This window comes from Stenella coeruleoalba, assembly GCF_951394435.1.
Source record: "Stenella coeruleoalba genome assembly, chromosome: 15".
Classification (NCBI taxonomy): Eukaryota; Metazoa; Chordata; class Mammalia; order Artiodactyla; family Delphinidae; genus Stenella; species Stenella coeruleoalba.
Genome location: NC_137161.1, coordinates 62163059 through 62179596, shown reverse-complemented (window position 1 = coordinate 62179596; position 16538 = coordinate 62163059). Strand labels below are relative to the sequence as shown.

The window sequence follows — 16538 nt, the reverse complement described above, 5'->3', positions numbered from 1 at the left end:
CTGTCCACCTCCCACCTGACTCTCTGATCCAGAGCTTCGCCGTGTTCCTGATCCACACTGAGAGGAAGAAGGGGGTCCAGGCGTCCGGGGTGCTCTTTGGGTACTGGCTGCTCTGCTTTCTCTTCCCAGCCACCAGCACCGCCCAGCAGGCCTCACAAGGGGTAAGTGGGGGCCTGGGCCACCTGGGAACCAGTAGGGCAGTTTCAGGCCTTGGGTCCCATCCTTCCTCCTCGCCTTTCCACCCATGGCTTACTCTCTACACAGAGACACACACACCACAAGTGCTTAAACTCAAGTGACACACAAACACATTTCACATCGAAGTTCCCATCATCCCATACCTTTTTAGCAACACAAATTCCCATTGTCTTACACACTCAAGTCACACACTTCACTTGCACACACTTGTATGAACCCATTCACGCATCACACAACCACAGACTCTGAAACATCACACACAAACGCACAGACACACACACACTCGCCTGCACACGTCCACTCACACTTACTGCCACCCAGGTGTGGCTATGCCTTCAAGCTCCTACAGGACTCAGGCACAAATGTCCCACATGCACACACTCACACACACTGCGTAGGCATTGAAACACTGTTGGTTTGAAACCTCAGGGGTTCCCGGGTGAAATTAGAAGCCGGCCCCATACACGGAGGGCCTGGAGAGACCAAAGAAAGAGGCAGCCACTGCAGATCAGTAGGTGACGATTTTAACGAGCAAGGGAACTTACCTACGAGGCTTGTCTTGGGTGATGCAAGAGAAGTTGATCTCTGCACCCACCTGCCAGAATCTTAACAGTTTTTAGAAGATTTAACAGGGTTCAGTCACATGTACTGTCCAGAGGGTCTCATCAACACATTGCTCTTTCACGGAAAGGCTGCATCCTTGAAGTAGTTCCTAGTGCAGGAACAGTGTGGCCACAATGCACATTTCAAGGACGGGGAGGGGGGAGGAGCCTCCAATTGCTGGGTCCAGCTCACAGGTCAGCCAGCGGTCACGACCTCTGGATGGCCTCCTCCAGCACACACCTGCACTCACTCTGACTCCATGTACCTGCACGTTTCCCCTCATTCTCACCTATTCTCACCCTCACCCATGCTCCCATGCACCCATATTTACACACTCATTTTGCACACTCACCCATATTTGTTTCCCTACCTGGGAGGCAGCGTTTCCATGTTAGGGGGCATGATCTGCACAGAGAAAAATATATAACCTCAACAAGGGTTTCTCAACCTCAGCACCCTTTACATAATTCTCTTTTGGGTGGGGGCGGGGGGAGGTGTCCTGTGCACTGTAGGATGTTGCACAGCATCCCTGGCCTCCACCCACTAGATGCCAGTAGTACCACCCCATTATGGTAACCTGTGTCTACAGACAATGGCAAATGTCCCCTGGGGGCAAAATCTCCCCAATTGACAACCACTTGCATAGCTGGCGCACTCACCCAGGACGTCGGATAAGGAAACCAATCAGAGGCTGCTGGTCATCATTTCAAGAGCCAAATGGTTACTCTGTCCTGCTCGTCAAAGTAGAAGGCAGAGGGCTTCCCTGGTGGCGCAGTGGTTGAGAGTCTGCCTGCCGATGCAGGGGACACGGGTTTGTGCCCCGGTCTGGGAAGATCCCACATGCCGCGGAGCGGCTGGGCCCGTGAGCCGTGGCTGTTGAGCCTGCGTGTCCGGAGCCTGTGCTCCGCAACAGGAGAGGCCACAACAATGAGAGCCCCGCGTACCGCGAAAAAAAAAAAAAAAAAAGTAGAAGGCAGAGAAACACCTTCTGTCCTTAAGGACAGATTTCTTTACAAAGCAATTTTTGTAACTAATGGGAAAATTCCACAGGCCATCCACTGATTTATGAAAGGATGGGTTTCCACAGTTGACTTATCAGTTAGCTGTTTGGAACACAGCATAGAAATAATACTATTGGGACCACCGATGCTCTGGAGCTCCATGTGCCAGGCCCTGTGGCAAGCACTTGACATCAGGAATCCAGTGAAGACTCTAATCGTCCTGTTTTAAAGATGAGGAGACTAAGGCTGAGAGAAGTGAGTGAATTCCTCAAGGTCATGCAGCTCAGGTCTGCAGAGCCAAGTCCATCTCACCCAAATTCAGAACAAACTTTCCAATAGAAACGATGGTAAAAATGACACTATGGGGAATAATGTAGTTGGAATATCAAACTGTCTACTATCTGCCCCCAAAAAACAAAAATAAAAACAAAGAAGTATAAAAAATTTAGGAGAAAAATTGTGATTTGAAGCTAGGGCTCTTGTTTTAAGCCACAAAAACTCAACTCACACTAGCTTAAGCAAAAAAGTCCAAGGGAATCTATTAGCTCATAGATGTGGGACCTGCCAGGCATAGAGGGTCCAGACCTTTAGATAACACCACCAGATCTCCATTTCTCTCTGTCCCTTGGTTCTGCTTCATTTTCCACTGGGATGGCAAGAAGAGCCCCAATTGCTCCAGACTTATGTTCCATCAGTAGCCAGGGGACTAGATGGTACTCATTAGTCAGGCCTCCATCACCTGCCCACCCCCTGGGATGGAATCAGTTCTGCATAAACCCCATACCTGAGCATGGGGGAAAAAATTAGGGTCCTCTGGCCAGAAGGGGCAAGGGATGCGAAAGCAATCATGGCACGGCAGCAAAAGCTCATGATCTAGATCAGATCATCTGTGTGACCTTGATCAAGGTGCTATCACTCCCCTGAGCTTTGGTTTCCCAACGAGTAACACAGAGCAGGTAAACCCCAGCTGGGGTCAGGGTCGGGAGGAACTTGACGAGACAGTGCATGTAAAGACTCCAGCATGTGCCCGAGGCAGAGTAAATGCTCCATGAAACCAGCTCCCTTCTTAAACCAGAGAACACTAGCCACAAGGGAGTGGGACCGGAGATTGTGGGGGGAGGGGAAGGGGGTCCTTTATTGCACAAGGAGAAAGTCAAAGTGTCCCTTCAACTCATGTCCGGGTACCTAAAGCCAGCTGTCACCTGGCTAAGGGCAAACACCCCACCTGCCATTTGTATGGACAGAATATGCATAAGCCAGGTGTTTTCGAGAAGGCCAGGAACACTGGGGGTTCTGACTTTCAAAACTGGCGGCTCCGGCCCCCTGCCTGGTCACTGCTCCCAGCATCAGAAACCCTGTTCAGCCTCCACCCCTTCTCCTCTTCCCCACACCCTCCCCAATCTCTGTTCCTCAAGAGCTCAGACTCAGTGGGTCTTCTGCTTTCTCTCCCACAGGATTTCCAGAGCGACCCCTTCCGCCACCTGTCAACCTACCTATACTTGTCTCTGGTGGTGGCAGAGTTTGTGCTGTCTTGCTTCGCCGATCAACCCCCCTTCTTCCCTAAAAGTCCCCCGCAGCCTGTAAGTCACCACACCTCCAACCCAGTGCCTTGCTTGTCCCTGTTCCTCTTCTGTTCCATCTCAGCGCCCCCAAGTGATGGAAGGAAGTTAAACTAGAGCACAGGCCTTTAATTTTTTTATTCATTCAGCCAAAAGCATATTACATGTCTACCCTATTCCATGGGTTGGCCAACTCTTTCTGTCCAAGATAGAGAATATTTTAGGCTTTGTGGGCCATATAGTGTCTGTATGGCAACTACTCAAGCCTGCTTTCACAGCACAAAAGCAGACACAGACACTATGTCAACAAAGGAGCATGGCTGTGTTCCAATAAAATGTTATTCACAGAGGCAGGCAGTGGGCCGGATTTGGCCTGGGCGCTGCAGTTTGCCAACATGCTCTATGCCCCAGCTCGGTACTGAGGATCTATGGTGAACAAGCGATGTCTCTGTCCTCATGCAGCTAACACCCAAGTAGGGGAACTAGACATTAATCACACAATTACACAAACGTGTGGAAAACTGCAACTGGGACTGGTTGTAAAGATTCAAGATTAAAGTGACTTGCCCAATAGAAATGCTCTGCAGGAGAAGTCCATGGTCTATGAGAGTTTACAACAGGTAACCCTGAATAAGTCTGTGAAATCAGGAAAGAATTCTCTGAGAAAAAGACAGCTGAGCTGAGAAATCATCTAAAAGGATGCTCAACGATTTGAATAATTAAGTTAAAACTGTAATAGGACTTTTTCCAATGAGAGTAGCAGGAAAAAAATTAAAAATTGGTAACAAGCTGCGATGGCAAAGACGTGGTAAAATGGGCACTCTCAGGCCCTATTGGTGAAGAGTGTAATCTGTGCAGTCTTCCTGGAGCTGCTGGTAAAATCTCACTTCCTCTTCACCTCCTTCCCACATTCACTGAAGGATATTGTTGAGGACATTCTTGTCTGTGTCATGCATGGTCCTTGCTTTGAGAACTTCTTGGTCTCAGTATTATTAAAGTTGTTCTGAGCAACTGTTCGTTCTTACCTTGTAGGCACTTTCAGTCCTGTGGCCAAATCCCTTTTTTGCCTTGCCTGCTAGGAAGCACCATGCCCTTTGGTATCTACTGTAGATAAGTAGGCAGGACATCTCAGTCTGTGCTTTCAGTATTAAGCTCATGGCCAGTTCATCCTGTCTTCCTGCCCTTGGTTCTCCTTACCACATACTGGCCATGGATTATGAGACCAAGTCCTCCCCCTTCTAAATCATTTGTCTTTGCAGAATCCATGTCCAAAGGTTGGGGCCTCCTTCCCCTCCAAGGCCATGTTCTGGTGGGTTTCTGGGTAAGTAAAGTAGGAGGGAAGGGGCTGGGGTGGTGCTCCCACCCACCTGCATTTGCTCCTCTTATTTGTCATCACAGCTTTTCCCCCAGGAGGTTTCCTCCGAAGCCTACCAAGGTCAGCCTGGCTTTCTCCATCCCAGACTCCATGCTTCCTTCTCAGATTTTAGTGTGTCCACCATCCACATCCCATTCCCACTCACTCACTGGGGTGAGATCTGAGTTTGAATCCTGGCTCTGTCTCTTAGATGGCCATATCACAAGCATTTGGAGTCTCAGTTTTCCCCTCTGTAAAATGGGAACATCACTGCCTTCATTAAATGTAAAGTGCTTAGTGCCTGTACATGGAAGGCACTCAATAAAATCATCTCTCTATCTATTTAGTCATTCCACCAACATTTAATAAGCACCTATTATGTGCTAAGCACCGAGGATGAGGATGTAAAACACCAATTCTTTATTCACTAGAGGCTTCCAGGCTGGTGGAGAAGAGAGATGTTTCCCCAGGGTCAGCACACCAGGTACTGAGGATGCACCCACCTACTGGGCCCTCTCCTGAACACACCACAGTCAGATCACAGTCGCACCCAGATTTGAATCCAAGCCCCACCACTTCCTGGCTGTGTGCCCTTGGGCAAGCTACTTAACCTCTCTGTGCCTCAGTCTCTGCACTAGTAGAATGAGGATCATAATAGCATCTACCTCATAGGGTTTTGAGGATTAAATGAGATAAGGTTTATGAAACACTTAGAACAGGATGTGGCCCATAATGAGTATTATATAAAGTGGTTGTTAAATAAATGAAGAATAGGATACTCTGAGGGTGTGGAATTGGTGAAAAGAGCATAGAAATCTGCTAAACATCTCTAGAGAGAATCTAGCCCTCTGTTTCCCAAATGTAGGCACTTATGGACCATTCTTCAAACTTTTTGCCTTATTGGGGTATCGCTCAAACTCTATTTACTTAATGAATTTTCTTTGAATCAACTCATTTTTTTCTACTTTAATAACCTTTTAAAAAGGAAACTTTCTATCGCTACCAAAATCAGAAAAATCTAGAATCCCTTGCCATGTAGAACACCAAAAATAATTTTAGTGAAAACCAAGTATTGTGAATAATTTCTGGATCCAAACTGTTGCTTGCCTGAGTTTGCTCTGCATTAGAAAAGGGAACTGGAAAGTCTCAAAGAGGAGCTCAAGACCAGCTCCAAACAACACCTTCTCCTTGGTGTCATGAGAAAGATGAAAGAGACCTAAAAAGATAAGAACACTCCTGCTGTGGAAGTCTGCAGTCGTTAATTTCTTGTGTGTGCGTGTTGGTTTGAAAACTGGCCCCAATAGACGGTAGGCTTGGAGAGACGGAAGAAAGAGGCAGCCACTCCAGACTGGTAGGAGGCAGGGTTAACAAGCAAGAGAACTTACATATGAGGCTTGTCTTGAGTGCCGCAATATAAGTAGATCTCCACACCTGCCCACCAGAATCTCAACAGTTTACAGAGAGGCCTTAACAGGGTTCAGACACATACACCGTCCAGATGGTATAACACTTAACTACTGCATCCTTGAAGTAGCTCCTAGTGTGAGAACAGTGGGCGGAATGTACATTCCAAGGACAGGGGAGGGAGGAGCCTCAGATTGCCTGGGTCCAGGTCACAGGTCCACAAGTGGTCACATCCTCTCAATGACCTCCTCCAACAATGCACCAACTACAGTCATCTCATATACCAGTCCCAAGTGATGGGAAACACTCTTATTTTAAGGTGAGAAAATTGAGGTCCATTGCTGGGCAGTGACTTGCCCAAGTTCACAGGGCTGAAAAGTAGTGATTTTTATTTGACAAATCTTGTGCCCTGAGCCAGGATGTGAGGATACAGAAGAGGGAGAATCAAGGCAAGTACTGTCTTTGCCCCTATGGAGCTTACTGTCCAGTGGAGGAGAAAGACTAAATAAATAATCAGACTGAAAAATTAAATAATGATAATTGCAGCAAGCATTATAAAGAAAAAGCTCAGGAAACTAGAGGATCTTGCAATGGGAGAATCTACCAGGACTTGGGTGTTGCGGGTCATCAAGTGGGCTTTTAAGGAAATAACGTCTAGGCCAGAGGTGAAGGGCAACTAAGAAGTGGCAGGGAAAAAGTTTTAAGCAGAGTGACGTGCATGTGCAAAGGTCCTGAGGCCAGGTGGCTGGAGCAGTGACCGAGGAGGAGAATGGGTACATTTAAAGCTGAGGGAGGAGTTCAGGTTTCCTCCACAGTAATAGTTTTCAACTCTGGACTTCTGACTCCTAGGGAGGTTTATTTCCCCTGTCACATGTCAACCTTTGGTTAAGTCACTTAATCTCCCTGAGCCTCTGTTTTCTTTCTTTTCTGTAAAATGGATCAATAGTAATCTACTGTATAGGCTCACATGAGAATTAAATGAGATGTTCTTTGTAGACCGAGAAGTGCCCCCCAGTGTTAGTGCAGTTAGGTAAATTGCTTTCCTTGTACCGAGGGGCCAGCAGAGGTGCAGAGAGGTGAAGTGACTTACCTAGGGTCACACAGCTACCAAGCCAGGACCCTTCAGGGGCAGACACAGGAGGAGCTTGCTCTGGTGATCCTCTTTTACAGGTTAGTTTGGAGGGGCTACTGGAGGCCGCTGGGACCAAAAGACCTCTGGTCGCTTGCGAGAGAAAACTCCTCAAAAGAACTTGTTTCCCAGCTTGAAAAGGAATGGACAAGGAACTGCAGTGCAGCCCAGCGGTGAGTGTGTGGAAGATGGGAGCTCAGCCCAAAGCTCGGTCAGCAAATCACTCGACCCCAAATACAACCACGCCCCTACTCCAGGCTCCAACCACCACGGTCCCCTCCCTGTCAGCTCACCTCACTAAGCATTAGCAGGCCGGGCTCAAGATGCTTTTCCTCCCAGAGTGCTTTGCAGGTTCCAAAAGGATATTGACAGAGGGGGAACCTCTCCAGGCTCCCAGAAGGAAGCTCGGATGGTGGGATGGAGGCAGGGAACAGAAGGACTATTTTAAGACTGGGGGTGGAGAGGTAGGTATGGTCCATAACATGCAGGCAACTACTCACTTATTACTTAACCTGAGTGATTAGTTTCCTGGCCTTTAGTTTTCTTATCTGTTCAAGGGGGATGCCATTAGCCCTAGCTCATAGCTTGTGGGAGATGAAAAAAAAAAAAAAAAGATTCATAGTAAAGAACTTAGCGAATTTCTTAAAAATGGTAAAAGGTCCAGCAATATCAGTTATCCAGAGGATTTCAATCTTTTACTAGTCCTGCCCACTCTGCCTCACTCTTGCCCTCTCTGGCATCTCTGGAAACTTCTGAGAAGTGCTCAGAGCCTGAGGAACCTGGTTTGTGAAACTTTGGTCTAGAGAAATAAGCTCTCCAATAGGATTAATTAAACCCGGGTTAAATGTAGCCCTGCCATCGAGTGGTAGATGACCTTGGACAAGTCGCTTGACCTCCCTGGAGCCAGGTATTTCAGGGCACAGACAAAAGTAGCTCTGTGGGAAGAGTTACAGGGTCCCCCTGCATACTCTATGATTTTGTGGTGGTTGTTGTAGGTGGCTAAATCCCACAAATTAGAAGGAGCCAGAGAGAGACAGAGTCTGCTGGCTCACATAGCTGAGAAGGTAGGTCTGGCCTCAAGTGTGGCTGGATCCAGGACTTGAATGATGTCCAAATTCTTTCCCTCCATCTCTCAGCTCAGCTGTTGTCTGGGCACTGGTCTCTCCATGACGCTTGTCCTGTATCATGCCAACTCAGCAACCCCTACTACCATCCACATAGAAAATCCCAAGGAAGGCCTTTTATTGGCTGGCTTGAATCCTGTGCCTCTCAGGGGCCAATCCCAGGGCTGGAGAGCAGGCCCCATAATTGGCAGTCCCTTCAGAGCCACACAGGGAGGAGCTGCTCCCCAAAGGAAGGGAGTATGTTTTCCAAAAGGGGTAAGTAATACGAGCAACTCAAAACAGCAGCTCTCACTCTCACCCCAGGCATATCTTACTGTACTGTGAGTTTAAGTACAGCTTAAGTGAGTTTTGAGTGGCAGAATTAATTCAAAAGGACCCTGGAGGTCTTGTCCACCCTCTCCCAGCTCTCACCTCCCCTGCCAGCCTGGGAATGATAGTCACCCAGTGTTAGAGCTATAGCACACAGAAACATTCTCCAGAAGAGTTTGAGGATCCGTGAACAACTGACAGAAAGAGAGGAGGATGGCAGATCTGGTTCAGGCATTTTCTAAGCTGACTGATTACACACCAAGAGAACTTTGGTTTTATTTCTAAAATATTTTGCAACCTTTGGGGGAAGGGAGAGGACGTCATCTTAAGAGGTCACAGACCAATCTGTCTGCTGGCCAAGTCAGGGTCACAGGTGTGTTTGGCCAGCACGGTGTCTTGTTGTTTAAGGATTTTTCTTTGTTTTGCTTTCTAATAAGTCATGAACATTTAAAATGTTGGAGATGTCACATGAAAATCTGGAATTTTGGCCTCTCTTAAAGTAGAATGGCCACATCCCTGCATGGCAACAGGAGGGTGGATCTGGGTAGCAGCTTCCCCATTGAACAGGGCATATGAGCTGCAGTCGCCACCACTCCCTTTTATATCCCCCAGCTTACACCTGGCCACTCACTCACACCTCCTGCCTTGGCCTGTGGTCATTTTTGGGTCCTGCACTAAATGGCTTTGGGGCCACAGACCAAAGACCAGCCACCAGTCTAGAGACCTTCCCTGATGGAAAGTGAGACCAGCTAGAAAGGAAGAAGTTTTTTCCCAAGCCTGCAGGCTGAACACAGTGACTCAGAATTTTGGGGTGAGCAGCTAGAACAGAACAGAGCAAAACATCCAGCTGGAAAGAGGCTTTCACAGTGGTCTCTTCACCCACCCCATTTTATGGATGAGAACACTGAGGCTCAGAGGGAAGGGCATTTGGACCTCAGTTTTCCTGCTCAAAGGCCAGGTTCTATCAACCAAACCAAATCATTTCCTTCCTCCCGCCCTCCCTCCTTCCCTTCCTTCCTTCCTTCCACAAATCTTTATTAATATCAAGCAGTAGGCCCTTTGCACACATCACTCCATCTGTTTTTTCCCATTCACTGGACAAGTATTTATTGAGCACCTATACATTCAGGTGCTGAACTAGGTGCTGGGGGAAATACAAGTAAAAAGAAAATACAAGCAAAAAGTCTACCCACCTGGGTCCCAGTTTGGGTGGGGCCGGAGGTGGGGGTGGCCCTGCTTGGCACTTGCCCAGTGGCCGTCCAGCCCAGTGGGTGTGCAGCACCAGTCGAGTCAGGACAAGCACCCAACATTTGGCATCGAGGTGCGCGGCCCGGACGCCACGCTGGCCTTGCCTCTGACCTGCCCGACCCCAGGCAAATTGTGGGCGCCAAGGAGAGCACATTTCAGGGCTACAGAGGTGACAAGGGAGAGAGGTGAGTGCAGGCTTAGAAAAATGGCTGAATTGCAAATACCGGAAGGGGAGGCTGGGGGGCGGGGGTAGGCTTCAAGACAGGGGTAGAAGATTAACATTTGCTTATTTCTTAGCTAACCGGGTGGTAAAGACTGGTTCCTTATAGCCTCTTGTGCTAAAAATACCACTTTTCCTTTGGACTGCCTGCTGAGATTTGTCCCTCCCGTCCATCCTGAGGAGATGCTGAGAGTATTCTTGAGGGGGAGGGAGGGAGGGACTGGACGACCGGCTTGTGGTGGAGGGGTATTCACACTGCTGGCTGGGCCTTGGGGGTAAAAAGGCTGACTTCTGGGGTCTCAACCCACCTCTCTGAAAAATGAGACCCAGGCACACCACTGATCCTTCAGCTCGTTCAGGTGGAGTGGGGCTAGGCGGTTTGCTTTGCTGGACAACAGGAAACTCATATCTGTTAAAAGTGGGCCAAGAGACTAGTTGCACCCGGTTCTAGTAAAAGCAACCAACAGGGCTTCCCTAGTGGCGCAGTGGTTGAGAGTCCGCCTGCCGATGCAGGGAAAACGGGTTCGTGCCCCGGCCCGGGAAGATCCCACATGCCGCGGAGCGGCTGGGCCCGTGAGCCGTGGCCGCTGAGCCTGCGCTTCCCGGAGCCTGTGCTCCGCGACGGGAGAGGCCACAACAGTGAGAGGCCTGCATACCGCAAGAAAAAAAAAAAAAAAGTGCTGGGCTCTGAAGGTTGGGATCGAATCCCAGTTCTTACACTTCTCAGCTGTGTGCCCTTGGACAAGTTTACTTCTGAACCTCAGTTTCCTCATGTATGAAATGGGGTTACACCTGAGGGCACTCTCTAGGTTTTTTCTTACAAGGGCACTAATCCCATTCATGAGGGCTGCACCTGCATAACCTAATCACCTCCCAAAGGTCTCACCTCCTAATACCATCACACTGGGGATTAGTTTCAACATGAATTTGGGTGGTGGTGAGGGGGTGGGGGTGGGGGAGACCCAAACATTCAGTCTATTACAAGGACCCAGAGCTGATTTCTCCTCTCCCCTAAGGCACACCAAGGCGACAGCATTTAAAAGGAAAGGAAACCGTGGTGCGGAGACCCCAGAGACGGAGACCCTCCTACAGCAACAAGGGGGCAAGAGGGGCCCACTGCTGAGGGCCATCTGGCAGGTGGGCCGCTCCACCTTCCTCCTGGGGACCCTCAGCCTCATCATCAGCGATGTCTTCAGGTTCACGGTGCCCAAGCTCCTCAGGTGGGTCCAGGCCTTGGGTGCCTCGCTGAGGCTGGTGGTCCCTTTAACGGTGTCCGTCCAGGGCCAGGAGGGCTGAAGGTCCCCTGGAGAAGGAGAAGAAGCCCTCCTTCTGCCTCCGCCTAGACCTCTGGTGCTCAGGGCACTGAGGGTGGGTGAAAAGGATACTCAGGAAGGACCAATTAAACGAGAAAGTGAGTGATCTTGGGGAGGAGGGAAAACGAGTGAATTCTAGCCTGACTGTATCAGTTTGCTTTTGCTATACAACAAAGCCCCTCAAAAGTGAGGGGCTTAAAGCCACTTCTTTAGCTCATGATCCTGTGGGTCAGCAAATTCAAGCTGGGTTCAGCTGGGCGATTCTTCTTTTCTTGGCTGGGTTCACTCATCTGTCTGCAGTCACCTGTGGGGCTGGCTGGGGACTGGCTGGTCCAAGACAGTCCCAGCTGGGACATCTTGTCTCTGCTCTGGTGGTCTCTCATCCTCAAAAGGTTGATTCCAGCCTGTTCACAGGGCCATTTGGCAGGGTTCCAAGACAAAGCAAAAGTTGCATTTTCTCCTGAGGCCAAAGCTGGTTGCACAGCCAGCCCAGACTCAAGAGGTGGCGCATTAGGGCTGCCATAACAAAGTACTACAAACTGGGTGACCTAAACAACAGAAATTTTTTTCTGGTGCTTATCTTTTCTACTGTTCTTTCTTTCTTTTCTTTTTCTTATTGAAGTACAGTTGATTTACAATGTTGTGTTAGTTTCAGGTGTACAGCAAAACGATTCAGTTATATTGTAAATATATTCTTTTTCAGGTTCTTTTCCCTTACAGCTTATTACAAAATATTGAGTATAGTTCCCTGTGCTATACAGTAGGTCTTGTTGGTTATCTATTTTGTAATAGTAGTGTATATATGTTAATCCCAAACTCCTAATTTATCCCCACCCCTTTTCCCTTTGGTAACCATGAGCTTCTCTTCTATGTCTATGGGTCTATTTCTGTTTTGTATATAAGTTCATTTGTATCATTTTTTTTAGATTCCACGTATAAGTGACATCATATGATATTTGTCTTTCTCTGACTTACTTCACTTAGTATGATAATCTCTAGGTCCATCCATGTTGCTGCAAATGGCACTATTTTATTCTTTTTATGGCTGAGTAATATTCCATTGTATATCTATACCACACCTTCTTTATCCATTCAGTGGACATTTAGGTTGCTTCCATGTCTTGGCTATTATTGTAAATAAAGCTGCAGTAAACACTGGGATGCACGTTTCCTTTCAAATTAGAGTTTCTCTGGTCCTCCAGACCTGACCAGGCTTAGGCAGAGGCAATAGCCATGGGTGCCCTTTCTCACCAGCCTCTTCCTGGAGTTTATTGGTGACCCCAAGACCCCGGCCTGGAAGGGCTATCTTCTCGCCGTGCTGATGTTCCTCTCCGCCTGCCTGCAAACACTGTTCGAGCAGCAGCACATGTACAGACTCAAGGTGCTACAGATGAGGCTGCGAATGGCCATCACGGGCCTGGTGTACAGAAAGGTGAGCCCCAGGGGAGTGGTGTGGCCTTTCCTCTCTCTCCATCCTGTCCCAATTTACAGACAAGTGTTCCAGCCAAGAAGAGGAATGTTCCTGAACCGTTACTGTCATCAGTGCCTAAAACCACACTCATTCATCACGTTACTCATAGTTGCTCACACTACACCCTCACCTTCTTGGCTATTTCTATAAGGCCTTGCATGATCTGACCCTGGGACCTCTTCTATCTGATTACATCACACACTTCCTTCACACTTCTTTCACTTTCCTCCAGCCCCACAGGTCTTCTTTCAGTTCCTCAAGCACAACAATCTCCCACCTCAGGGCCTTTGCACTTGCTGTTCCCACTGCCTGGGCACCCTTTCCACAACTCTTCATGTAGTGAACACTCACCCCCCTGAGGATAAAGGGCTAACCTACAGGCTGTGTGGAAACTGGATAAAGGTGGACTGTCAGCTATTTTACCAGGTAACACTGCTTACAGTGAAAATGACCCCTGACCCACTGGTAAATTGCATCTGGGCTGGAAGTTCTGCCAATGAACTATGATACCCGGAGGTAAGCCATAGCATTGGGCTTCTCTCTGTGCAGTGATTCTTGTCCCCTTGGGGGACCTTGGAACCGAAACCCATGAGGCTGCTGCTCTAAGAGACGTTGGCCCCTCTGGGGTCTGGAGCATCTGAGCAAGGGCAACCCAGTCCTGTGTAAGCCCCTTTCTCTCACACCTGAGCTGTCACTTGGGAAAGAAGGCACTTGGGAAAGAAGGGGGCAAAGGGATCAGCTCCTGGATGGCCATGTGACTGGCTCCTGAGTTTCAGGCCACATCCCCCTGAGCTGGTATGGCCTGTCCAGTCTTGGGAGTCCACACATGGAGCTGAGGCTGCAGGAAGATGACTTGAAGCCTTTGCTCTTCCCGTCCCCACCCTTGGGGCAGCCGCCTTCATCACCTGATGAGGCCATACCCCTCCACTCTGCCCTGTGGGCTGCTTCTGTTTTAACTGTGTCTTCCTATTTTCTGTATCTGGTGCTTTGACATCTGGGGTCTTGCTGACCCTGTAGGGGCTGCCCCTCTGTCCCTCCCAGGGTCAGCCAGTTCCCAGAGATGCTAAGTGACTCATCTGAAAGCATCTCTTTCACATGCAAGCCAACCAATCCAGAGCTCACACCCCAACTGCCTCCTTTTTGGGCCCTAACACTCTAGGCCACTATCCCCTGCCCTAATCGCCCCAGGGCAGGGTACCAGACAATGAGGCCCAGCTCCTATGCCCAGAGCCTGGTGGAATTATTCAAACTAGCCAATCCTAAGCCTGCTTACCCTGCCTGACCTTCCCATGAAAACCACAACAAGCTCTTGCCTGTGGTCCCCCCAACCCTGCAGCATCCTGGTGCTTCCCCAAGTGGCCCCTCATAGCGTGGGGTGCCCCCTCCTCTTGAGATCTGTGAGTATAATAAACCCTCTTGTCAAGGGCAGTCTTCTCTGATCTGTGGGCTTGCCATGCCTGAATAATGATAAAGCCTATATTTTAAAACACTTCTTCATGGCACTCATCATAATTACTATTAAAGGATGAACTATGTAAATCTTTATTTAATTTTGTTCCCCAGCTCAAACTCCACTCCGAAGAGAGCAAGGGCCCTGCCTCTCTTGATCACAGTACTCACCTCAGAGTGAGGCCCTACAGAGCAGGTGCTCAGTAAAGATTTGAAGGTTTTTTTTCAGAATTTCTACACTCAATCATTTCCAGCTCACCACTTCACCCCCTCACTTCTTCCCTGACACACTCAGCAGAGAGAGGATTGCGAGTAGCACGTAGCATTCAACAGTCTGGAAGGGGTCCACTGTGACCCCAGAGTTAGGGCAAATTTGGGGCTGCCAGAAAACCAGCTTGGTGTCTGAGAGGCACACTGAATGCCTGCAGGGGTCAGTCTAACACCCTGTCTAGCCCACGTCGTGCCTCTGTCATCCTGGATTCCAATCCTGGCCCAGCCACTTAGGAGCCCTCTGGCTTTGGGCAAATTGGTCAATTTCTTTGTGCCTCAGTTTCCTTAGCTGTGAAATGGGGTTAATAATTCTGCATCTCACTGATTCTAGTCTCACTTTTTTTTCTCTTTTCAACTTCTGAAATCAAGATGTTTTAATTTAGTTGGCATTGATTTTTTTCCCATAGTGATACAAAAATAGAGAGTACTTTATCCACAGTGTTTTGGATTGAATGAAATATGGCAGTACCTGCTCCATACTGTTGTCTGATGTGCCCCATCATGGAAAATGGTGAAACTGTTAGTTTATTTAGCACAGTGCCTAGGATCTAGTGCTCAGCAGATGACCACCATTATCAGCATGAATCCAAGGTTTTTATGTAGTATGCTATTAATTGTTATTAGTCCAGTGCTTTAGGGGTTTCAGGGTATTTTCATTTTTGTCTTCTCCCCGGAGTCTCACAATGGGAAGTTAGCTGAGGAGATTTTATTAGCCCACTTTACAGATGAGTGAACTGAGGCTCAGATGGTAAAGAAATCTGCCTCAGCCAGCAGGGGCAGCACAGCTTAGACCCCGGCCTGCTGGGTGGCTGTTCTCTTGCTCAGTCCAAGCCGTGGGCCTCCCTCCCTCCTGGGCCCTTCCTCCCTCCGTGGGTCTCCCTGCCTCCATGGGCCTCCCTAACTGCCCCTCACCCACTCCTTCCCTCCTTCCTGACTCAGGTCTCCACCTTCTGCCCCTCCCAGGTCCTGGCTCTGTCTAGCAGCTCCAGAAAGGCCAGCGCAGTGGGGGACGTGGTCAACCTGGTGTCTGTGGATGTGCAGCGGCTGACGGAGAGCATCACCTACCTCAACGGGCTGTGGCTGCCGCTCATCTGGATCATCATCTGCTTTCTCTACCTCTGGCAGGTGTGCTGGGGCAGAGGGAGCTGGGATTTGAGTTGAATCCTCCCCCACCCTTCCTCGCCTCCTTCTTAATCCTATCTCCACCTGCACCCTGCGGGCTGACGTAATGGGCAAAGTCTTAGACGAGGATGACCTTCACTTCACCTCGGGCAGGATGCTCACCTCTTGGGGCCTCAGTTTCCTTGTCTATATGATGATGATGGTGATGACATTGGCACTTTTTGGGTGTGATATCGGGGTACCAAGTGGGCGGATTAGGCATGTTTTGAAGTTACCAGTAATGGTAGGGCATCATCACCACCACCACTACCAACAACAAAAAAAATGGAAAGAAAATTTAGGGGAAAGAATTTACTACTTGGTTTTCAAAGAGCATAAAGTAGCCAACCAGGCAAAAAAAAATCAGAACTTTTTCTAACTTTCTTACGTCTGTTTTGTGGTGCAGGATTTTCTTTTTAATTAAAATCACAGACTTTGTAGTGGGACTGCCTGGGTTCGAATCCTGCTTTCACCACTTGCTAGTTGTAAAACCTCCCGGTAAGTAACTTAGCCTCTCGGTGCCTCATTTCCTCATCGGCAAAGTGAGGATTATAATTAACCGAAGTGCCCCAGCCCTTGAGTTGCTGAGGAATTAAATGAGCTAATACCTGTGAAGCACTTAGATAGCATCTGGGACACAGCTATACCCTATAGGTGTTTAATTGTCTTGTTGGTTATGCATGGGGATGGGGCAGTTCATTTGAAGATCTTCTTCAGCTCTGCTC

The 16538-nt window shown here is 48.8% G+C and overlaps 1 protein-coding gene across 1 annotated transcript in view; it reads left to right on the top strand.

The window, feature by feature from the left end:
- ABCC6 (ATP binding cassette subfamily C member 6) overlaps positions 1-16538 on the top strand; it is a gene marked incomplete at its 3' end in the record, with an annotated part of 55798 nt that overhangs the window by 2864 nt on the left and 36396 nt on the right. Inside the window, exons 4-10 of the mRNA XM_079944532.1 lie at positions 33-161; positions 3257-3382; positions 4621-4682; positions 7290-7421; positions 11166-11369; positions 12717-12894; positions 15616-15777. Of these exons, the coding sequence (XP_079800658.1) occupies positions 33-161; positions 3257-3382; positions 4621-4682; positions 7290-7421; positions 11166-11369; positions 12717-12894; positions 15616-15777 (993 nt within the window). The remainder of the gene's footprint in view (positions 1-32; positions 162-3256; positions 3383-4620; positions 4683-7289; positions 7422-11165; positions 11370-12716; positions 12895-15615; positions 15778-16538) is intronic.